The 25987-nt window shown below is 36.8% G+C and overlaps 1 protein-coding gene across 24 annotated transcripts in view; it reads left to right on the top strand.

Moving 5' to 3' along the window:
- Window positions 1-24009, top strand: part of LOC127938753 (DNA-directed RNA polymerase II subunit RPB1-like) — a 28680-nt gene extending 4671 nt beyond the window's left edge. For 2 of the 24 annotated variants that reach the window (XR_008148798.1, XR_008148796.1), the window contains exon 2: window positions 11282-11646. Coding sequence is in view for 7 of the 24 variants with exons in the window: in XM_052535593.1 (XP_052391553.1) it covers window positions 21544-22809 (1266 nt within the window). In the remaining 17 variants the exon portion in view is untranslated. Of the gene's footprint in view, window positions 1-488; window positions 2361-3239; window positions 3855-4547; window positions 6351-7037; window positions 9333-10352; window positions 10593-11281; window positions 11647-13863; window positions 14817-14905; window positions 16125-16817; window positions 18363-19558; window positions 19746-20410; window positions 23082-23245; window positions 23420-23503 lie in introns of those variants that run through there. The other 22 variants (XR_008148794.1, XR_008148792.1, XR_008148790.1 and 19 more) reach the window with 20 other exon arrangements.
- Window positions 24010-25987: the final 1978 nt, after the last annotated feature.

Here is a 25987-nt window from a genome sequence, read left to right on the forward strand (position 1 = left end):
AGCACAATATACAGAGTGAGCCCTTTGACTGTCTAGATTAATGATGGAGCTAAAGCTTCTCTCTTTAATTTCACTACCGTTACTTATTTACAAAGATGAAATAGTAACACTTTAGAATACTAGTCCTTTAGTTAATGTTAGTTAATTCATTAACAAACATGAACAAACAATGAAGAGTACATTTATTACTGTATTTATACATCTTTGTTCAAGTTAATGAAAATACAGTTTTTCATTGTTAGCACAACTTTTGATTTAAATAATGCATTAGTAAATGTTGAAATGAACATCAACTAAGATTAATAAATGCTGTAGAAGGATTGTTCTTGCTTAGATCATGTTAACTAAAGTAGTTGACTAATATTAACTAATGGACCGTTATTCAAAAGTGTTACCGATTAAGTTTATCATCACTTGATTATAAGGATTTCATTGCTTTTCATAAAACTGTGAACTTATTCTATGTATTCTTTTTTCTTCCCTTTTAGCCACTTGCAAACAGGACAAGGACAGTCTTAAGGAAAGCTGAGGAAAGCTGTTCTCAGAGACGAGACTATTCCTCCACAGACTAGTGTTGTGTTTGTACTAAACCCAGAGCAGCCCTGAATGAATCGACAGAATGACCAGCTCATATTCTAAAGCCATTAATCGTTTGAAAGCATTAATTTATACCAGAAAACAAGACAGAAATACTAAGGAAGAAAATCTCTGTATTAATCACTTAATCGTTTGATTCTGATTCATTCAGACATTTCTAATAATGTTGATACCAATGCTAATACTGCACTCATGTTTATAATAAAAGAAGACATAATCATTCATAAAAAAAACTTTTAAACCCAGCAAAGAAATAATGGATGTTGCAATAAGTGATTTATTTTCTCATTACATACAGTCAAGTATATTACAGATCTCTTCATACTCGATATAAAATTAGATTGATTGGCGTATATATTCAGATTTGAGAGGTTAAAGGGCAGAGAGCATGATCACTATACAGCGGATTCCTCACTGCTTCCTCACATCAGCAATAATCTGGAGAAGAAACAATGATTACACTCTGTATTCCAGTGCTAATATATGAACATCATCAAACCAAGACATTTGCAGGAGATGCATAATGACCTCAGATATTAATTTTAATTATCTACTCAATATATTAATTTATTTCATCAAGTCTCGTGTTATCAACTCCATATTTATACTGAAAATAATAGTAGCTGTGATCTTATTCTAGTTAGCGGCTCTGAAATCGAGTGACAGCTGATTGGTTGATTCACAAATGTCTTCACACACAAAGTGCTTCATATTCAAACACAGTTTAGATTAACACTCATATAACTGTATTGTTTGTGTGAGAGGAATCAAACAATCAAATCCTGCGATCATTTACTCTTCCTCAGCCTGAACAAGTGCTTTTTTTTCTGCTGAACACTAAAGAAGATGTTTTTTTTTGTTTTGAGAGCGAACAGTTGACGGCACCCATTGACTTCTATGCTACAGGAAGAAATACTATGGAAGTGAATGGGTACCATCAACCGTTTGGTGTTCAAAGCATCATCTTTTTAGCATTCAGCAGAAGACAGCTAAAAAAAAACTAATTCCTAAACCTCAAACTACAACCATGAGGCTAAAAGCTATGCTATGTGTCACTCTGAGTAAGTGCTGTAACAGTTTATAAAGACCTTGATGTTGTTTGGACGCCAGAACCGTGTGTGTGTGTGTGTGTGTGTGTGTGTCCACCTGGATGTTCCCGTGTTTGGCTCCTGGGATGATCTGAATCCTCTCAAAGTCCCTCCCCAGGATGATGACGTCACAGTCAGAGTAGTGCGCCTGTCCCACGAGCCCCGGACAAAACACCACACACAGTCTGACACTGATCATCACAGAGACTTCTACATATCATCTGAATCTAATGTTTTGCTACATTTTTATTTATTTTTTTAAATCGAGGAATCAGAGATTTAAATGTTTTCATTTCCGGTTAATAATCTCTGCTGCTGCTGTTACACTCACAGTCACGAACAGCTTGAATCATCTGGACTTTTTGAGTCAAATATTTTGGCAAAATTATTTAGCATTTTTATTTTATATTATTTCTTAACATATCAGACAATATCTGCCTTCATTTTGCAAGCATCTTGTTTATTCTCGCTTATAAACTTTTTGTTGCTCTTTTTGTTGTTTTTGTTGTGTTGTTGTTTTTTATCCTCATTTGTAAGTCGCTTTGGATAAAAGCGTCTGCTAAATGAATAAATGTAAATGTAAACTTATCAAATTATGGCTTCGTTTCCTTACATGAATATCGAAATATTCAACTCAAATAAACACTTGTATGATGCAGTATTAGAATTAGAATTTAATTTGGGGTCCTGAAATACCCTAAACAGGTTACGATGACCATTGCTACAAAAAAAAACTCATCCTATGTTGTTTTAATTTTCCCTTACTAAATTATACAGTTACTGATGCTATGGACTGTGGGATTACTAACAGGCTATTAACAAAAATCTGTCTCTAAACCTCTTTTCTCTTTATTAAAACTTGATCTAGTAGCCTACATGATAAAATCAAATGTTTTGCAAACTCGCTCCGAAGCTCCCGATCAAATGATTCACGAAACGCACTTCGAGTCCCGATCTGAATAAATGTTTTGCAAACTCCGAAGCCCCCGATCAAATGATTCACGAAACGCGCTTCGGAGTCCCGATCTGAATCAAATGTTTTGCAAACTCCGAAGCCCCGATCAAATGATTCGCGAAACGCGCTTCGGAGTCCCGATCTGAATCAAATGTTTTGCAAACTCCGAAGCCCCGATCAAATGATTCGCGAAACGCGCTTCGAGTCCCGATCTGAATCAAATGTTTTGCAAACTCCGAAGCTCCCGATCAAATGATTCGCGAAATGCGCTTCGGAGTCCCGATCTGAATCAAATGTTTTGCAAACTCCGAAGCCCCGATCAAATGATTCGCGAAACGCGCTTCGGAGTCCCGATCTGAATCAAATGTTTTGCAAACTCCGAAGCCCCGATCTCAAATGATTCGCGAAACGAGCTTCGGAGTCCCGATCTGAATCAAATGTTTTGCATACTCCGAAGCCCCCGATCAAATGATTCACGAAACGCGCTTCGGAGTCCCGATCTGAATCAAATGTTTTGCAAACTCCGAAGCCCCCGATCAAATGATTCACGAAACGCGCTTCGGAGTCCCGATCTGAATCAAATGTTTTGCAAACTCCGAAGCCCCGATCAAATGATTCGCGAAACGCGCTTCGAGTCCCGATCTGAATCAAATGTTTTGCAAACTCCGAAGCCCCGATCTCAAATGATTCGCGAAACGCGCTTCGAGTCCCGATCTGAATCAAATGTTTTGCAAACTCCGAAGCCCCGATCTCAAATGATTCGCGAAACGCGCTTCGAGTCCCGATCTGAATCAAATGTTTTGCAAACTCCGAAGCCCCGATCAAATGATTCGCGAAACGCGCTTCGAGTCCCGATCTGAATCAAATGTTTTGCAAACTCCGAAGCCCCGATCTCAAATGATTCGCGAAACGCGCTTTGAGTCCCGATCTGAATCAAATGTTTTGCAAACTCCGAAGCCCCGATCAAATGATTCGCGAAAAGCGCTTCGGAGTCCAAAAAATAAATAAATAAATAAATAATAAATAAAATAAAATACCTAGATGCCTCATTGGCCGCTCGACCGCACGTCACCGTCGCCGCCATATTGGAGCGGACAACTCTCATAACTCTCACATCAGGAAAGAAGAAAACAAACCAGAATCATAGACAGATTGGATACCTACAAACCGTCACACGATAATAAAAACAGATCTCGGGGTGTTATCTTTCACAGGTAAGACTCAGCTGTTCTTTCTCGATGTTTTTTGGTCATTTTTAACATTATGTTGACAGCCAGTGTCAGACTATTAATAATAGATAGCGATATCGCTAACGTAGTTATCAGTGAAAGCTGAGACTTCATAAGAATTCAAAGTTTAAATGAATTCTTATTACGTTTTAACTTATATTGCCTTTTAAATAATGAACTAAATGGTGTTATGAGCACAATATACAGAGTGAGCCCTTTGACTGTCTAGATTAATGATGGAGCTAAAGCTTCTCTCTTTAATTTCACTACCGTTACTTATTTACAAAGATATAGTAACACTTTAGAATACTAGTCCTTTAGTTAATGTTAGTTAATTCATTAACAAACATGAACAAACAATGAAGAGTACATTTATTACTGTATTTATACATCTTTGTTCATGTTAATGAAAATACAGTTTTTCATTGTTAGCACAACTTTTGATTTAAATAATGCATTAGTAAATGTTGAAATGAACATCAACTAAGATTAATAAATGCTGTAGAAGGATTGTTCTTGCTTAGATCATGTTAACTAAAGTAGTTGACTAATATTAACTAATGGACCGTTATTCAAAAGTGTTACCGATTAAGTGTATCATCACTTGATTATAAGGATTTCATTGCTTTTCATAAAACTGTGAACTTATTCTATGTATTCTTTTTTCTTCCCTTTTAGCCATTTGTAAACAGGACAAGGACAGTCTTAAGGAAAGCTGAGGAAAGCTGTTCTCAGAGACGAGACTATTCCTCCACAGACTAGTGTTGTGTTTGTACTAAACCCAGAGCAGCCCTGAATGAATCGACAGAATGACCAGCTCATATTCTAAAGCCATTAATCGTTTGAAAGCATTCATTTATACCAGAAAACAAGACAGAAATACTAAGGAAGAAAATCTCGGTATTAATCACTTAATCGTTTGATTCTGATTCATTCAGACATTTCTAATAATGTTGATACCAATGCTAATACTGCACTCATGTTTATAATAAAAGAAGACATAATCATTCATAAAAAAACTTTTAAACCCAGCAAAGAAATAATAGATGTTGCATTAAGTAATTTATTTTCTCATTACATACAGTCAAGTATATTACAGATCTCTTCATACTCGATATAAAATTAGATTGATTGGCGTATATATTCAGATTTGAGAGGTTAAAGGGCAGAGAGCTTGATACAGCGGATTCCTCACTGCTTCCTCACATCAGCAATAATCTGGGGAAGAAACAATGATTACACTCTGTATTCCAGTGCTAATATATGAACATCATCAAACCAAGACATTTGCAGGAGATGCATAATGACCTCAGATATTAATTTTAATTATCTACTCAATATATTAATTTATTTAATCAAGCCTCGTGTTATCAACTCCATATTTATACTGAAAATAAAAGTAGCTGTGATCTTATTCTAGTTAGCGGCTCTGAAATCGAGTGACAGCTGATTGGTTGATTCACAAATGTCTTCACACACAAAGTGCTTCATATTCAAACACAGTTTAGATTAACACTCATATAACTGTATTGTTTGTGTGAGAGGAATCAAAGAATCAAATCCTGCGATCATTTACTCTTCCTCAGCCTGAACAAGTGCTTTTTTTTCTGCTGAACACTAAAGAAGATGTTTTTTTTTTTTTTTTGAGAGCGAACAGTTGACGGCACCCATTGACTTCTATGCTACAGGATGAAATACTATGGAAGTGAATGGGTACCATCAACCGTTTGGTGTTCAAAGCATCATCTTTTTAGCATTCAGCAGAAGACAGAAACTCGTACAAAAAAATATATAATTTTTACATTTTATTTTAAAAAATAAATATGTAAAATAAGCACACACAGTTACACTTTTATTCCTAACTAGTAATTTCCAAAGCAACCAACTATGTGTCATTGTTGTTAACTAAGACTGAAACTACTAAAAACAGTTTTCTGTAATTGAAATAAAGCTAAAGTAAAATGATATAGATAAATCGTGTAAGCTACTACTAAATATTGTAGAAACTATACGCCCCGATCAAATGATTCACGAAACGCGCTTCGGAGTCCCGATCTGAATCAAATGTTTTGCAAACTCCGAAGCCCCGATCAAATGATTCGCGAAACGCGCTTCGGAGTCCCGATCTGAATCAAATGTTTTGCAAACTCCGAAGCCCCGATCAAATAATTTGCGAAACGCGCTTCGGAGTCCCGATCTGAATAAAATGTTTTGCAAACTCCGAAGCCCCGATCAAACGATTCCCGAAACGCGCTTCGGAGTCCAAAAAAATAAAATAAATAAAAAATAAATAAAATAAAATACCTAGACGCCTCATTGGCCGCTCGACCGCACGTCAACGTCGCCGCCATATTGGAGCGGACAACTCTCATAACTCTCACATCAGGAAAGAAGAAAACAAACCAGAATCATAGACAGATTGGATACCTACAAACCGTCACACGATAATAAAAACAGATCTCGGGGTGTTATCTTTCACAGGTAAGACTCAGCTGTTCTTTCCCGATGTTTTTTGGTCATTTTTAACATTATGTTGACAGCCAGTGTCAGACTATTAATAATAGATAGCGATATCGCTAACGTAGTTATCAGTGAAAGCTGAGACTTCATAAGAATTCAAAGTTTAAATGAATTCTTATTACGTTTTAACTTATATTGCCGTTTATATAATAAACTAAATGGTGTTATTAGCACAATATACAGAGTGAGCCCTTTGACTGTCTAGATTAATGATGGAGCTAAAGCTTCTCTCTTTAATTTCACTACCGTTACTTATTTACAAAGATGAAGTGGTAACACTGTAGAATACTAGTCCTTTAGTTAATGTTAGTTAATTCATTAACAAACAATGAAGAGTACATTTATTACTGTATTTATACATCTTTGTTCATGTTAATGAAAATACAGTTTTTCATTGTTAGCACAAATTTTTGATTTAAATAATGCATTAGTAAATGTTGAAATGAACATCAACTAAGATTAATAAATGCTGTAGAAGGAGTGTTCTTGCTTAGATCATGTTAACTAAAGTAGTTAACTAATATTAACTAATGGACCGTTATTCAAAAGTGTTACCGATTAAGTTTATCATCACTTGATTATAAGGATTTCATTGCTTTTCATAAAACTGTGAACTTATTCTATGTATTCTTTTTTCTTCCCTTTTAGCCACTTGCAAACAGGACAAGGACAGTCTTAAGGAAAGCTGAGGAAAGCTGTTCTCAGAGACGAGACTATTCCTCCACAGACTAGTGTTGTGTTTGTACTAAACCCAGAGCAGCCCTGAATGAATCGACAGAATGACCAGCTCATATTCTAAAGCCATTAATCGTTTGAAAGCATTAATTTATACCAGAAAACAAGACAGAAATACTAAGGAAGAAAATCTCTGTATTAATCACTTAATCGTTTGATTCTGATTCATTCAGACATTTCTAATAATGTTGATACCAATGCTAATACTGCACTCATGTTTATAATAAAAGAAGACATAATCATTCATAAAAAAACTTTTAAACCCAGCAAAGAAATAATAGATGTTGCATTAAGTAATTTATTTTCTCATTACATACAGTCAAGTATATTACAGATCTCTTCATACTCGATATAAAATTAGATTGATTGGCGTATATATTCAGATTTGAGAGGTTAAAGGGCAGAGAGCATGATCACTATACAGCGGATTCCTCACTGCTTCCTCACATCAGCAATAATCTGGAGAAGAAACAATGATTACACTCTGTATTCCAGTGCTAATATATGAACATCATCAAACCAAGACATTTACAGGAGATGCATAATGACCTCAGATATTAATTTTAATTATCTACTCAATATATTTATTTTTTGATTTTTATTGGTTAATTCTTAAAACGGGGGAAAAAATCTGCCAAAGGTGAAAACTATTGTTTTTCTCAGCCGCTGACAGATATTTGTTCTTGTTTTAATCATGAACTCATTTATATTTCAGTAAATGCTTCTCGATTTAAGGATGTTCAGATATTTGAGCTGGAAAACAAGAGGAAGAGCATCATTCTCTGCAGTGAAGAAGAACACCATGACCTTCATAAGATTAAAATCTCTCGTGTTTGTGTCTGAGTCGAACGGTGGCAGGTAAAAGAAAAGAGTAAAAAATAAACCCTGGACAATCTTCCTGAAACATACGTCTGCAGGAGCCTCAATGATTATAAATATGCTTTATCTTTATCACAGTATTATTTCATCAAGCCTCGTGTTATCAACTCCATATTTATACTGAAAATAAAAGTAGCTGTGATCTTATTCTAGTTAGCGGCTCTGAAATCGAGTGACAGCTGATTGGTTGATTCACAAATGTCTTCACACACAAAGTGCTTCATATTCAAACACAGTTTAGATTAACACTCATATAACTGTATCGTCTGTGTGAGAGGAATCAAACAATCAAATCCTGCGATCGTTTACTCTTCCTCAGCCTGAACAAGTTCTTTTTTTCTCTGCTGAACACTAAAGATGTTTTTTTGACAGCGAACAGTTGACGGCACCCATTGACTTCTATGCTACTGGAAGAAATACTATGGAAGTGAATGGGTACCATCAACAGTTTGGTGTTCAGAGCATCATCTTTTTAGCATTCAGCAGAAGAAAGCTAAAAAAAACTAATTCCTAAACCTCAAACTACAACCATGAGGCTAAAAGCTATGCTATGTGTCACTCTGAGTAAGTGCTGTAACAGTTTATAAAGACCTAGATGTTGTTTGGACGCCAGAACCGTGTGTGTGTGTGTGTGTGTGTGTGCGTGTGTGTGTGCGTGTGTGTGTATGTGTGTGTCCACCTGGATGTTCCCGTGTTTGGCTCCTGGGATGATCTGAATCCTCTCAAAGTCCCTCCCCAGGATGATGACGTCACAGCCAGAGTAGTGCGCCTGTCCCACGAGCCCCGGACAAAACACCACACACAGTCTGACACTGATAATCACAGAGACTTCTACATATCATCTGAATGTGATGTTTTGCTACATTTTTATTTATTTTTTTAAATCGAGGAATCAGAGTTTTAAATGTTTTCATTCACGGTTAATAATCTCTGCTGCTGCTGTTACACTCACAGTCACGAACAGCTTGAATCATCTGGACTTTTTGAGTCAAATATTTTGGCAAAATTATTTTGCATTTTTATTTTATATTATTTCTTAACATATCAGACAATATCTGCCTTCATTTTGCAAGCATCTTGTTTATTCTCGCTTATAAACTTTTTGTTGTTTTTGTTGTGTTGTTGTTTTTTATCCTCATTTGTAAGTCGCTTTGGATAAAAGCGTCTGCTAAATGAATAAATGTAAATGTAAACTTATCAAATTATGGCTTCGTTTCCTTACATGAATATCGAAATATTCAACTCAAATAAACACTTGTATGATGCAGTATTAGAATTAGAATTTAATTTGGGGTCCTGAAATACCCTGAACACTGCACAGAGGTTACGATGACCATTGATACAAAAAAAAAAAATTGAAACTCATCCTATGTTGTTTTAATTTTCCCTTACTAAATTATACAGTTACTGATGCTATGGACTGTGGGTTTACTAACAGGCTATTAACAAAAATCTGTCTCTAAACCTCTTTTCTCTTTATTAAAACTTGATCTAGTAGCCTACATGATAGAATCAAATGTTTTGCAAACTCGCTCCGAAGCTCCCGATCAAATGATTCACGAAACGCGCTTCGAGTCCCGATCTGAATCAAATGTTTTGCAAACTCGCTCCGAAGCTCCCGATCAAATGATTCACGAAATGCGCTTCGGAGTCCCGATCTGAATCAAATGTTTTGCAAACTCCGAAGCTCCCGATCAAATGATTCGCGAAACGCGCTTCGGAGTCCCGATCTGAATCAAATGTTTTGCAAACTCCGAAGCTCCCGATCAAATGATTCGCGAAACGCGCTTCGGAGTCCCGATCTGAATCAAATGTTTTGCAAACTCGCTCCGAAGCTCCCGATCAAATGATTCACGAAATGCGCTTCGGAGTCCCGATCTGAATCAAATGTTTTGCAAACTCCGAAGCTCCCGATCAAATGATTCGCGAAACGCGCTTCGGAGTCCCGATCTGAATCAAATGTTTTGCAAACTCCGAAGCTCCCGATCAAATGATTCGCGAAACGCGCTTCGGAGTCCCGATCTGAATCAAATGTTTTGCAAACTCGCTCCGAAGCTCCCGATCAAATGATTCGCGAAACGCGCTTTGGAGTCCCGTTCTGAATCAAATGTTTTGCAAACTCGCTCCGAAGCTCCCGATCAAATGATTCACGAAATGCGCTTCGGAGTCCCGATCTGAATCAAATGTTTTGCAAACTCCGAAGCTCCCGATCAAATGATTCGCGAAACGCGCTTCGGAGTCCCGATCTGAATCAAATGTTTTGCAAACTCGCTCCGAAGCTCCCGATCAAATGATTCGCGAAACGCGCTTTGGAGTCCCGTTCTGAATCAAATGTTTTGCAAACTCCGAAGCTCCGATCAAATGATTCACGAAACGCGCTTCGGAGTCCAAAAAAATAAATAAATAAAATACCTAGACGCCTCATTGGCCGCTCGACCGCACGTCAACGTCGCCGCCATATTGGAGCGGACAACTCTCATAACTCTCACATCAGGAAAGAAGAAAACAAACCAGAATCATAGACAGATTGGATACCTACAAACCGTCACACGATAATAAAAACAGATCTCGGGGTGTTATCTTTCACAGGTAAGACTCAGCTGTTCTTTCTCGATGTTTTTTGGTCATTTTTAACATTATGTTGACAGCCAGTGTCAGACTATTAATAATAGATAGCGATATCGCTAACATAGTTATCAGTGAAAGCTGAGACTTCATAAGAATTCAAAGTTTAAATGAATTCTTATTACGTTTTAACTTATATTGCCGTTTATATAATGAACTAAATGGTGTTATGAGCACAATATACAGAGTGAGCCCTTTGACTGTCTAGATTAATGATGGAGCTAAAGCTTCTCTCTTTAATTTCACTACCGTTACTTATTTACAAAGATGTAGTAACACTTTAGAATACTAGTCCTTTAGTTAATGTCAGTTAATTCATTAACAAACATGAACAATGAACAGTACATTTATTACTGTATTTGTACATCTTTGTTCATGTTAATGAAAATACAGTTTTTCATTGTTAGCACAACTTTTGATTTAAATAATGCATTAGTAAATGTTGAAATGAACATCAACTAAGATTAATAAATGCTGTAGAAGGATTGTTCTTGCTTAGATCATGTTAACTAAAGTAGTTAACTAATATTAACTAATGGACCGTTATTCAAAAGTGTTACCGATTAAGTTTATCATCACTTGATTATAAGGATTTCATTGCTTTTCATAAAACTGTGAACTTATTCTATGTATTCTTTTTTCTTCCCTTTTAGCCACTTGCAAACAGGACAAGGACAGTCTTAAGGAAAGCTGAGGAAAGCTGTTCTCAGAGACGAGACTATTCCTCCACAGACTAGTGTTGTGTTTGTACTAAACCCAGAGCAGCCCTGAATGAATCGACAGAATGACCAGCTCATATTCTAAAGCCATTAATCGTTTGAAAGCATTAATTTATACCAGAAAACAAGACAGAAATACTAAAGAAGAAAATCTCTGCATTAATCACTTAATCGTTTGATTCTGATTCATTCAGACATTTCTAATAATGTTGATACCAATGCTAATACTGCACTCATGTTTATAATAAAAGAAGACATAATCATTCATAAAAAAACTTTTAAACCCAGCAAAGAAATAATGGATGTTGCATTAAGTAATTTATTTTCTCATTACATACAGTCAAGTATATTACAGATCTCTTCATACTCGATATAAAATTAGATTGATTGGCGTATATATTCAGATTTGAGAGGTTAAAGGGCAGAGAGCTTGATACAGCGGATTCCTCACTGCTTCCTCACATCAGCAATAATCTGGGGAAGAAAAAATGATTACCCTCTGTATTCCAGTGCTAATATATGAACATCATCAAACCAAGACATTTGCAGGAGATGCATAATGACCTCAGATATTAATTTTAATTATCTACTCAATATATTAATTTATTTCATCAAGTCTCGTGTTATCAACTCCATATTTATACTGAAAATAAAAGTAGCTGTGATCTTATTCTAGTTAGCGGCTCTGAAATCGAGTGACAGCTGACTGGTTGATTCACAAATGTCTTCACACACAAAGTGCTTCATATTCAAACACAGTTTAGATTAACACTCATATAACTGTATTGTTTGTGTGAGAGGAATCAAACAATCAAATCCTGCGATTATTTACTCTTCCTCAGCCTGAACAAGTGCTTTTTTTTCTGCTGAACACTAAAGAAGATGTTTTATTTTTTTTTTGAGAGCGAACAGTTGACGGCACCCATTGACTTCTATGCTACAGGATGAAATACTATGGAAGTGAATGGGTACCATCAACCGTTTGGTGTTCAAAGCATCATCTTTTTAGCATTCAGCAGAAGACAGAAACTCGTACAAAAAAATATATAATTTTTACATTTTATTTTAAAAAATAAATATGCAAAATAAGCACACACAGTTACACTTTTATTCCTAACTAGTAATTTCCAAAGCAACCAACTATGTGTCATTGTTGTTAACTAAGACTGAAACTACTAAAAACAGTTTTCTGTAATTGAAATAAAGCTAAAGTAAAATGATATAGATAAATCGTGTAAGCTACTACTAAATATTGTAAAAACTATACGCCCCGATCAAATAATTCGCGAAACGCGCTTCGGAGTCCCGATCTGAATCAAATGTTTTGCAAACTCGCTCCGAAGCCCCGATCAAATAATTCGCGAAACGCGCTTCGGAGTCCCGATCTGAATCAAATGTTTTGCAAACTCGCTCCGAAGCCCCGATCAAATAATTCGCGAAACGCGCTTCGGAGTCCCGATCTGAATCAAATGTTTTGCAAACTCGCTCCGAAGCCCCGATCAAATAATTCGCGAAACGCGCTTCGGAGTCCCGATCTGAATCAAATGTTTTGCAAGCTCCGAAGCCCCGATCAAACGATTCCCGAAACGCGCTTCGGAGTCCAAAAAAAATAAATAAATAAAAAATAAATAAAATAAAATACCTAGACGCCTCATTGGCCGCTCGACCGCACGTCAACGTCGCCGCCATATTGGAGCGGACAACTCTCATAACTCTCACATCAGGAAAGAAGAAAACAAACCAGAATCATAGACAGATTGGATACCTACAAACCGTCACACGATAATAAAAACAGATCTAGGGGTGTTATCTTGCACAGGTAAGACTCAGCTGTTCTTTCTCGATGTTTTTTTGGTCATTTTTAACATTATGTTGACAGCCAGTGTCAGACTATTAATAATAGATAGCGATATCGCTAACGTAGTTATCAGTGAAAGCTGAGACTTCATAAGAATTCAAAGTTTAAATGAATTCTTATTACGTTTAAACTTATATTGCCTTTTAAATAATGAACTAAATGGTGTTATGAGCACAATATACAGAGTGAGCCCTTTGACTGTCTAGATTAATGATGGAGCTAAAGCTTCTCTCTTTAATTTCACTACCGTTACTTATTTACAAAGATGAAATAGTAACACTTTAGAATACTAGTCCTTTAGTTAATGTCAGTTAATTCATTAACAAACATGAACAAACAATGAAGAGTACATTTATTACTGTATTTGTACATCTTTGTTCATGTTAATGAAAATACAGTTTTTCATTGTTAGCACAACTTTTGATTTAAATAATGCATTAGGAAATGTTGAAATGAACATCAACTAAGATTAATAAATGCTGTAGAAGGATTGTTCTTGCTTAGATCATGTTAACTAAAGCAGTTGACTAATATTAACTAATGGACCGTTATTCAAAAGTGTTACCGATTAAGTTTATCATCACTTGATTATAAGGATTTCATTGCTTTTCATAAAACTGTGAACTTATTCTATGTATTCTTTTTTCTTCCCTTTTAGCCACTTGCAAACAGGACAAGGACAGTCTTAAGGAAAGCTGAGGAAAGCTGTTCTCAGAGACGAGACTATTCCTCCACAGACTAGTGTTGTGTTTGTACTAAACCCAGAGCAGCCCTGAATGAATCGACAGAATGACCAGCTCATATTCTAAAGCCATTAATCGTTTGAAAGCATTCATTTATACCAGAAAACAAGACAGAAATACTAAGGAAGAAAATCTCTGTATTAATCACTTAATCGTTTGATTCTGATTCATTCAGACATTTCTAATAATGTTGATACCAATGCTAATACTGCACTCATGTTTATAATAAAAGAAGACATAATCATTCATAAAAAAAAACTTTTAAACCCAGCAAAGAAATAATGGATGTTGCATTAAGTAATTTATTTTCTCATTACATACAGTCAAGTATATTACAGATCTCTTCATACTCGATATAAAATTAGATTGATTGGCGTATATATTCAGATTTGAGAGGTTAAAGGGCAGAGAGCTTGATACAGCGGATTCCTCACTGCTTCCTCACATCAGCAATAATCTGGGGAAGAAAAAATGATTACACTCTGTATTCCAGTGCTAATATATGAACATCATCAAACCAAGACATTTACAGGAGATGCATAATGACCTCAGATATTAATTCTTATTATCTACTCAATATATTAATTTATTTCATCAAGCCTCGTGTTATCAACTCCATATTTATACTGAAAATAAAAGTAGCTGTGATCTTATTCTAGTTAGCGGCTCTGAAATCGAGTGACAGCTGATTGGTTGATTCACAAATGTCTTCACACACAAAGTGCTTCATATTCAAACACAGTTTAGATTAACACTCATATAACTGTATTGTTTGTGTGAGAGGAATCAAAGAATCAAATCCTGCGATCGTTTACTCTTCCTCAGCCTGAACAAGTGCTTTTTTTTTCTGCTGAACACTAAAGAAGATGTTTTTGTTTTTTTTGAGAGCGAACAGTTGACGGCACCCATTGACTTCTATGCTACAGGATTAAATACTATGGAAGTGAATGGGTACCATCAACCGTTTGGTGTTCAAAGCATCATCTTTTTAGCATTCAGCAGAAGACAGAAACTCGTACAAAAAATATATAATTTTTACATTTTATTTTAAAAAATAAATATGTAAAATAAGCACACACAGTTACACTTTTATTCCTAACTAGTAATTTCCAAAGCAACCAACTATGTGTCATTGTTGTTAACTAAGACTGAAACTACTAAAAACTGTTTTCTGTAATTGAAATAAAGCTAAAGTAAAATGATATAGATAAATCGTGTAAGCTACTACTAAATATTGTAGAAACTATACGCCCCGATCAAATGATTCACGAAACGCGCTTCGGAGTCCCGATCTGAATCAAATGTTTTGCAAACTCGCTCCGAAGCCCCGATCAAATAATTCGCGAAACGCGCTTCGGAGTCCCGATCTGAATCAAATGTTTTGCAAACTCGCTCCGAAGCCCCGATCAAATAATTCGCGAAACGCGCTTCGGAGTCCCGATCTGAATCAAATGTTTTGCAAACTCGCTCCGAAGCCCCGATCAAATAATTCGCGAAACGCGCTTCGGAGTCCCGATCTGAATCAAATGTTTTGCAAACTCGCTCCGAAGTTCCGATCAAATAATTCGCGAAACGCGCTTCGGAGTCCCGATCTGAATGAAATGTTTTGCAAACTCGCTCCGAAGCCCCGATCAAATAATTCGCGAAACGCGCTTCGGAGTCCCGATCTGAATCAAATGTTTTGCAAACTCGCTCCGAAGCCCCGATCAAATAATTCGCGAAACGCGCTTCGGAGTCCCGATCTGAATCAAATGTTTTGCAAACTCGCTCCGAAGTTCCGATCAAATAATTCGCGAAACGCGCTTCGGAGTCCCGATCTGAATGAAATGTTTTGCAAACTCGCTCCGAAGCCCCGATCAAATAATTCGCGAAACGCGCTTCGGAGTCCCGATCTGAATCAAATGTTTTGCAAGCTCCGAAGCCCCGATCAAACGATTCCCGAAACGCGCTTCGGAGTCCAAAAAAAATAAATAAATAAAAAATAAATAAAATAAAATACCTAGACGCCTCATTGGCCGCTCGACCGCACGTCAACGTCGCCGCCATATTGGAGCGGACAACTCTCATAACTCTCACATCAGGAAAGAAGAAAACAAACCAGAATCATAGACAGATTGGATACCTACAAACCGTCACACGATAATAAAAACAGATCTCGGGGTGTTATCTTTCACAGGTAAGACTCAGCTGTTCTTTCTCGATGTTTTTTTGGTCATTTTTAACATTATGTTGACAGCCAGTGTCAGACTATTAATAATAGATAGCGATATCGCTAACGTAGTTATCAGTGAAAGCTGAGACTTCATAAGAATTCAAAGTTTAAATGAATTCTTATTAGGTTTAAACTTATATTGCCTTTTAAATAATGAACTAAATGGTGTTATGAGCACAATATACAGAGTGAGCCCTTTGACTGTCTAGATTAATGATGGAGCTAAAGCTTCTCTCTTTAATTTCACTACCGTTACTTATTTACAAAGATGAAGTGGTAACACTTTAGAATACTAGTCCTTTAGTTAATGTCAGTTAATTCATTAACAAACATGAACAATGAACAGTACATTTACTACTGTATTTGTACATCTTTGTTCATGTTAATGAAAATACAGTTTTTCATTGTTAGCACAACTTTTGATTTAAATAATGCATTAGTAAATGTTGAAATGAACATCAACTAAGATTAATAAATGCTGTAGAAGGATTGTTCTTGCTTAGATCATGTTAACTAAAGTAGTTGACTAATATTAACTAATGGACCGTTATTCAAAAGTGTTACCGATTAAGTTTATCATCACTTGATTATAAGGATTTCATTGCTTTTCATAAAACTGTGAACTTATTCTATGTATTCTTTTTTCTTCCCTTTTAGCCACTTGCAAACAGGACAAGGACAGTCTTAAGGAAAGCTGAGGAAAGCTGTTCTCAGAGACGAGACTATTCCTCCACAGACTAGTGTTGTGTTTGTACTAAACCCAGAGCAGCCCTGAATGAATCGACAGAATGACCAGCTCATATTCTAAAGCCATTAATCGTTTGATTCTGATTCATTCAGACATTTCTAATAATGTTGATACCAATGCTAATACTGCACTCATGTTTATAATAAAAGAAGACATAATCATTCATAAAAAAAAAAAACTTTTAAACCCAGCAAAGAAATAATGGATGTTGCATTAAGTAATTTATTTTCTCATTACATACAGTCAAGTATATTACAGATCTCTTCATACTCGATATAAAATTAGATTGATTGGCGTATATATTCAGATTTGAGAGGTTAAAGGGCAGAGAGCTTGATACAGCGGATTCCTCACTGCTTCCTCACATCAGCAATAATCTGGAGAAGAAACAATGATTACCCTCTGTATTCCAGTGCTAATATATGAACATCATCAAACCAAGACATTTGCAGGAGATGCATAATGACCTCAGATATGAATTTTAATTATCTACTCAATATATTTATTTTTAGATTTTTATTGGTTAATTCTTAAAACGGGGGAAAAAAATCTGCCAAAGGTGAAAACTATTGTTTTTCTCAGCCGCTGACAGATATTTGTTCTTGTTTTAATCATGAACTCATTTATATTTCAGTAAATGCTTCTCGATTTAAGGATGTTCAGATATTTGAGCTGGAAAACAAGAGGAAGAGCATCATTCTCTGCGGTGAAGAAGAACACCATGACCTTCATCAAATTAAAATCTCTTGTGTTTGTGTCCGAGTCGAACGGTGGCAGGTAAAAGAAAAGAGTAAAAATAAACCCTGGACAATCTTCCTAAAACATACGTCTGCAGGAGCCTCGATGATTATAAATATGCTTTACCTTTATCACAGTATTATTTCATCAAGTCTCGTGTTATCAACTCCATATTTATACTGAAAATAAAAGTAGCTGTGATCTTATTCTAGTTAGCGGCTCTGAAATCGAGTGACAGCTGATTGGTTGATTCACAAATGTCTTCACACACAAAGTGCTTCATATTCAAACACAGTTTAGATTAACACTCATATAACTGTATTGTCTGTGTGAGAGGAATCAAACAATCAAATCCTGCGATCGTTTACTCTTCCTCAGCCTGAACAAGTGCTTTTTTTTCTGCTGAACACTAAAGATGTTTTTTTGAGAGCGAACAGTTGACGGCACCCATTGACTTCTATGCTACTGGAAGAAATACATGGAAGTGAATGGGTACCATCAACAGTTTGGTGTTCAGAGCATCATCTTTTTAGCATTCAGCAGAAGACAGCTAAAAAAAACTAATTCCTAAACCTCAAACTACAACCATGAGGCTAAAAGCTATGCTATGTGTCACTCTGAGTAAGTGCTGTAACAGTTTATAAAGACCTTGATGTTGTTTGGACGCCAGAACCGTGTGTGTGTGTGTGTGTCCACCTGGATGTTCCCGTGTTTGGCTCCTGGGATGATCTGAATCCTCTCAAAGTCCCTCCCCAGGATGATGACGTCACAGTCAGAGTAGTGCGCCTGTCCCACGAGCCCCGGACAAAACACCACACACAGTCTGACACTGATAATCACAGAGACTTCTACATATCATCTGAATGTGATGTTTTGCTACATTTTTATTTATTTTTTTAAATCGAGGAATCAGAGTTTTAAATGTTTCCATTTCCGGTTAATAATCTCTGCTGCCGCTGTTACACTCACAGTCACGAACAGCTTGAATCATCTGGACTTTTTGAGTCAAATATTTTGGCAAAATTATTCAGCATTTTTATTTTATATTATTTCTTAACATATCAGACAATATCTGCCTTCATTTTGCAAGCATCTTATTTATTCTCGCTTATAAACTTTTTGTTGCTCTTTTTGTTGTTTTTGTTGTGTTGTTGTTTTTTATCCTCATTTGTAAGTCGCTTTGGATAAAAGCGTCTGCTAAATGAATAAATGTAAATGTAAACGTATCAAATTATGGCTTCGTTTCCTTACATGAATATCGAAATATTCAACTCAAATAAACACTTGTATGATGCAGTATTAGAATTACAATTTAATTTGGGGTCCTGAAATACCATGAACACTGCACAGAGGTTAAGATGACCATTGCTACAAAAAAAAAAAAAATTGAAACTCATCCTATGTTGTTTTAATTTTCCCTTACTAAATTATACAGTTACTGATGCTATGGACTGTGGGATTACTAACAGGCTATTAACAAATATCTGTCCCTAAACCTCTTTTCTCTTTATTAAAAGTTGATCTAGACAAGTACATGATAGAATCAAATGTTTTGCAAACTCGCTCCGAAGCCCCGATCAAATGATTCGCGAAACGCGCTTCGAGTCCCGATCTGAATCAAATGTTTTGCAAACTCGCTCCGAAGCCCCGATCAAATGATTCGCGAAACGCGCTTCGAGTCCCGATCTGAATCAAATGTTTTGCAAACTCCGAAGCCCCGATCTCAAATGATTCGCGAAACGCGCTTCGAGTCCCGATCTGAATCAAATGTTTTGCAAACTCCGAAGCCCCGATCAAATGATTCGCGAAACGCGCTTCGAGTCCCGATCTGAATCAAATGTTTTGCAAACTCCGAAGCCCCAATCAAATGATTCGCGAAACGCGCTTTGGAGTCCAAAAAAATAATAAATAAAATAAAATACCTAGACGCCTCATTGGCCGCTCGACCGCACGTCAACGTCGCCGCCATATTGGAGCGGACAACTCTCATAACTCTCACATCAGGAAAGAAGAAAACAAACCAGAATCATAGACAGATTGGATACCTACAAACCGTCACACGATAATAAAAACAGATCTCGGGGTGTTATCTTTCACAGGTAAGACTCAGCTGTTCTTTCTCGATGTTTTTTGGTCATTTTTAACATTATGTTGACAGCCAGTGTCAGACTATTAATAATAGATAGCGATATCGCTAACATAGTTATCAGTGAAAGCTGAGACTTCATAAGAATTCAAAGTTTAAATGAATTCTTATTACGTTTTAACTTATATTGCCGTTTATATAATGAACTAAATGTTATGAGCACAATATACAGAGTGAGCCCTTTGACTGTCTAGATTAATGATGGAGCTAAAGCTTCTCTCTTTAATTTCACTACCGTTACTTATTTACAAAGATGAAGTAGTAACACTTTAGAATACTAGTCCTTTAGTTAATGAAGAGTGAAGAGTACATTTATTACTGTATTTATACATCTTTGTTCATGTTAATGAAAATACAGTTTTTCATTGTTAGAACAACTTTTGATTTAAATAATGCATTAGTAAATGTTGAAATGAACATCAACTAAGATTAATAAATGCTGTAGAAGGAGTGTTCTTGCTTAGATCATGTTAACTAAAGTAGTTAACTAATATTAACTAATGGACCGTTATTCAAAAGTGTTACCGATTAAGTTTATCATCACTTGATTATAAGGATTTCATTGCTTTTCATAAAACTGTGAACTTATTCTATGTATTCTTTTTTCTTCCCTTTTAGCCACTTGCAAACAGGACAAGGACAGTCTTAAGGAAAGCTGAGGAAAGCTGTTCTCAGAGACGAGACTATTCCTCCACAGACTAGTGTTGTGTTTGTACTAAACCCAGAGCAGCCCTGAATGAATCGACAGAATGACCAGCTCATATTCTAAAGCCATTAATCGTTTGAAAGCATTAATTTATACCAGAAAACAAGACAGAAATACTAAGGAAGAAAATATCTGCATTAATCACTTAATCGTTTGATTCTGATTCATTCAGACATTTCTAATAATGTTGATACCAATGCTAATACTGCACTCATGTTTATAATAAAAGAAGACATAATCTCTTTTCTCTTTATTAAAACTTGATCTAGTAGCCTACATGATAGAATCAAATGTTTTGCAAATCCGCTCGAAAGACCTGATCTCAAATGATTCGCGAAATGCGCTCCGGAGTCCCGATCTGAATCAAATGTTTTGAGAACTCCGAAGCCCCGATCAAATGATTCGCGAAACACGATCCGGAGTCCTGTTTTGTGCCTTCCAGGTTTGCGTGGAAAAGTTGTGGAGACGTTAAATCACGCGTCAAAACGGGATGTTTGTGGTGCAGAGCAGTAAATGTCGAGATGGTGACTAAATCTTAAAAACAAAAACTTATTTTAAAAGCTTATCGGTAACTATAGACATTAATCAAATATAGTATGTTTTATTTGTATTGTTAGATGTATCAAATGTTATACTTTATACATTTAATGTAGCACATGGTAGCAGTTATGCTAACAGTCGAGCAGGTTAGTGAAGCGGTGTTTTTATACTTTTGCCATCACCCTTTTATACTGCTCTCTTTCTGGCTTAAGTCACACAGAATTAAAAAAAGACATTTAAAGTTATCAATAAAATCCACAAGAATGTAGGAAATACGAGCAGTTGAACAAACATCTGTTGTACAAGCAGAATTCAAATTATTTTATAATGGTTTGTAGGTTATTTAACTTTAAATTGATGTTCTAAGTAACTGGTATATTATTGCATAAATGTGATAGTAACTTTCCAAATTAATGAGTTGTTTTTATTAAAGTGTTATGTTTAACACAAAATAATACATGTAATTGTTGTTTGCTTTATGTTAATTAAGTGCTCTTGCTGAGGCATGGGGAAAATAAAGGAGCTGGAAAAAACACCTGCCAGTGACATCAGCATCATCTCCTCACCTGCTAGTGACATCAGCATCATCTACACACCTGCTAGTGACATCAGCATCATCTACACACCTGCTAGTGACGTCAGCATCATCTACACACCTGCTAGTGTCGTCAGCATCATCTACACACCTGCTAGTGTCGTCAGCATCATCTACTCACCTGCTAGTGACGTCAGCATCATCTACGCACCTGCTAGTGACGTCAGCATCATCTACACACCTGCTAGTGTCGTCAGCATCGTCTACACACCTGCTAGTGACATCAGCATCATCTACACACCTGCTAGTGACGTCAGCATCATCTACACACCTGCTAGTGTCGTCAGCATCATCTACACACCTGCTAGTGTCGTCAGCATCATCTACACACATGCTAGTGACATCAGCGTCATCTACACACCTGCTAGTGACGTCAGCATCATCTACACACCTGCTAGTGACATCAGCATCTTCTACACACCTGCTAGCGACATCAGCATCATCTACGCACCTGCTAGTGACGTCAGCATCATCTACGCACCTGCTAGTGTCGTCAGCATCATCTACACACCTGCTAGTGACGTCAGCATCATCTACACACCTGCTAGTGACGTCAGCATCATCTACGCACCTGCTAGCGACATCAGCATCATCTACGCACCTGCTAGTGACGTCAGCATCATCTACACACCTGCTAGTGACATCAGCATCTTCTACACACCTGCTAGTGACATCAGCATCATCTACACACCTGCTAGTGTCGTCAGCATCATCTACTCACCTGCTAGCGACGTCAGCATCATCTACGCACCTGCTAGCGACGTCAGCATCGTCTACACACCTGCTAGCGACGTCAGCGTCGTCTACGCACCTGCTAGTGACATCAGCGTCATCTACACACCTGCTAGCGACGTCAGCGTCGTCTACGCACCTGCTAGCGACATCAGCGTCATCTACACACCTGCTAGTGACATCAGCGTCATCTACGCACCTGCTAGCGACATCAGCATCATCTACACACCTGCTAGTGACATCAGCGTCATCTACACACCTGCTAGTGACATCAGCGTCATCTACACACCTGCTAGTGACATCAGCGTCATCTACACACCTGCTAGTGACATCAGCATCATCTACACACATGCTAGTGACATCAGCGTCATCTACACACATGCTAGTGACATCAGCATCATCTACACACATGCTAGTGACACCATGCTTCTCTTCACCTGCTAGTAACTTGTCTGCTTTGTGATGAGCACATTTTGCTATCTTCCAGTAAGTTTAAGCTTTTGTTACCTTCTCAGCCAGGGTTTTAACCAACATTATACATATAATCTTGCTGAATTTAATGCTTAGATTTTAGGGGGGAAATTTAAGTCAGAATTATTTTTTTTTATAAAAATCTAACTCTTTACTTTTACTTATGATCTGCAATATCGTTTCAGATTCTGAACACATCAGAAATCACCAACCCCTCCTGACATATCTGGGTATATCATATCTAGGTATGAGCAACAATATAACATAAATAACAATAAAATATAATTAATTGAAGCATGACTTATTGGGGTAACTGTTTTTTCTTGTAATAGAACACTATAGAACTACATTCACTATAGAACAGGAACATCATATGTTGGTAAATTTTTCATGCCTATTTTCTTCCTAGCAAAAAATTAATGTATATGCCAAAGTAGAATTCAACAACTTCAGCCGTGATCTCTGTGATCAGCTCATCATCTCTCCATACCCTCTCCACATGGAAGTCACCTCATGTACTTGTCACAAGATCACACCAGGTTAACTAAGCCAGTAACCATCAGCTGACCGTGGAAAGCCAATTGTGTGTTTCTTTCTCAGTTTTGCATTGAAGTTTTGTCCCCAATAAACTCAACGTGGGATGCCTCTCTGATCTCTTTCACATCAGGGCACTTAACCTCTACCAGGCCACAGGGAGGTTCTTCATTTGGGTCCACCACTTTGCCATCTGCACCAAGGTGTGGAGCATCAGGGTGGATGATGAGACCAGATGGAAGAACGTTAACGTCAAAGGTCTCCTCATAGCGGTGAAGAACCTCTGGCTCAAGTTTCAATCGTCTACACATCGCTCTCTAGAGACCCCGACAGATGTTTACACACACTGTTTAATGCAAGATATAAATGCATTTAACCTGCAATTACAAATGCATAATGTTTGGATGTTTTAATCCCAAAATGTTGAGTACTGATATTTGCAGTGATAAAAGAAAGTGCTTGAAGAGGTGAAATTAAAAACACCAATATCTAGACAATCATGAATTGTAACATCACTTCCTTTAATGTTTTTACTATACAGTTGATATGGAATTTGTTTAAATGTTACATTTTTGAAAAAAAAGTATTACATGTTTATATGAAATGCTTATACAAAATAAATATGTAGTTAACTTTAAAGTATATCTACATTTCTTGCTTTCATACATGTTCATATAAAAATTTGCCGTACTTAAGTGGTGGAAAACATTTAAAATTACAATTTTAAACAAAAGCACTATATGAACATTCTGAGTGATTTTATTACACTAATATACAATCAGACATCCCAATTTCTGTTTTGGTAAAGTCATTAAGTGTCATGTCATTTAGATGCATTAGAATTTAATTTGGGGTCCTGAAATACCCTGAACACTGCACAGAGGTTAAGATGACCATTGATACATAAATAAAATAAAAATTGAAACTCATCTTATTTTGTTTTAATTTTCCCTTACTAAATTAAACAGTTACTGATGCTATGGACTGTGGGATTACTAACTTTATTAAAAGTTGATCTAGTAGCCTACATGATAGAATCAAATGCTTTGCAAATCCGCTCGAAAGACCTGATGTCAAATAATTCGCGAAACGCGCTTCGGAGTCCCGATCTGAATCAAATGTTTTGTGAATTCGCTCCGATGCCTCAAATTGTGGTTAATCTTGCAGATCATGACTTATATCTACTCTTCCTCTCCCTGCAGTTTGGTAATATAAAGATTCCTCCTCTGAACTCCCACCTCTTCTGTGGGTTTTATTGTTCTGGGTCTGAATTTGGGCTCCTGGGGTCTCAAAAAAGAAACATTTTCAATCTCCAAGGTGAACGTTATGACAACACCAGTGTTGTGCTAGTTACTAAGAAATATTAACTAGCTACAGTTACTAGTTACTTAATTCAAAAAGTAACTCAATTACTTTGTTGATTACTCACACCAAAAAGTAATGCATTACTGTTAAAAGTAACTTTTTAGTTACTGTTTTAAAGAACTTTCTTTAATGTTCCCATTAATGCGCTTTTATGCGTTATGGTCTATACAAACACAAAGTAAAACAGAAAGTAATTTTAAACACTATTTTGATTAAGTCAGACCAGCACAAACTGAATATTGTATAATCTAAATATTGGAAATTGGAAAAGTTGCTGCTTAATTTTTTATAATAGCAATTTTCATATATTCCAGAATGTTATGAAGAGTGATCAGATGAATTGCATAGTCCTTCTTTGCCATGAAAATTAACTTAATCCCAAAAAAAACCTTTCCACTGCATTTCATTGCTGTCATTAAAGGACCTGTCAGATCATTTCAGTAATCGTCTTGTTAACTCAGGAGAGAATGTTGACGAGCACAAGGCTGGAGATCATTATGTCAGGCTGATTGGGTTAGTATGGCAGACATGACATGTTAAAAGGAGGGTGATGCTTGAAATCATTGTTCTTCCATTGTTAACCATGGTGACCTGCAAAGAAACGCATAAAAATGGCTTCACAGGCAAGGATATTGTGGCTACTAAGATTGCTCCTAAATCAACAATTTATAGGATCATCAAGAACTTCAAGGAAAGAGGTTCAATTCTTGTAAAAAAGGCTTCAGGGCGTCCAGCAAGCGCCAGGATCATCTCCTAAAGAGGATTCAGCTGCGGGATCGGAGCTTGCTCAGGAATGGCAGCAGGCAGGTGTGAGTACATCTGCACACACAGTGAGGCCAAGACTTTTGGAAGATGGCCTGGTGTCAAGAAGGGCAGCAAAGAAGCCACTTCTCTCCAAAATAAACATCAGGGACAGATTGATCTTCTGCAGAAAGTATAGTGAATGGACTGCTGAGGACTGGGGCGAAGTCATATTCTCTGATGAAGCCCCTTTCCGATTGTTTGGGGCATCTGGAAAAAGGCTTGTCTGGAGAAGAAAAGGTGAGCGCTACCATCAGTCCTGTGTCATGCCAACAGTAAAGCATCCTGACACCATTCATGTGTGGGGTTGCTTCTCATCCAAGGGAGTGGGCTCACTCACAATTCTGCCCAAAAACACAGCCATGAATAAAGAATGGTACCAAAACACCCTCCAACAGCAACTTCTTCCAACAACAGTTTGGTGAAGAACAATGCATTTTCCAGCACGATG

Source organism: Carassius gibelio, chromosome A20, assembly GCF_023724105.1.
Source record: "Carassius gibelio isolate Cgi1373 ecotype wild population from Czech Republic chromosome A20, carGib1.2-hapl.c, whole genome shotgun sequence".
Taxonomy (NCBI): Eukaryota; Metazoa; Chordata; class Actinopteri; order Cypriniformes; family Cyprinidae; genus Carassius; species Carassius gibelio.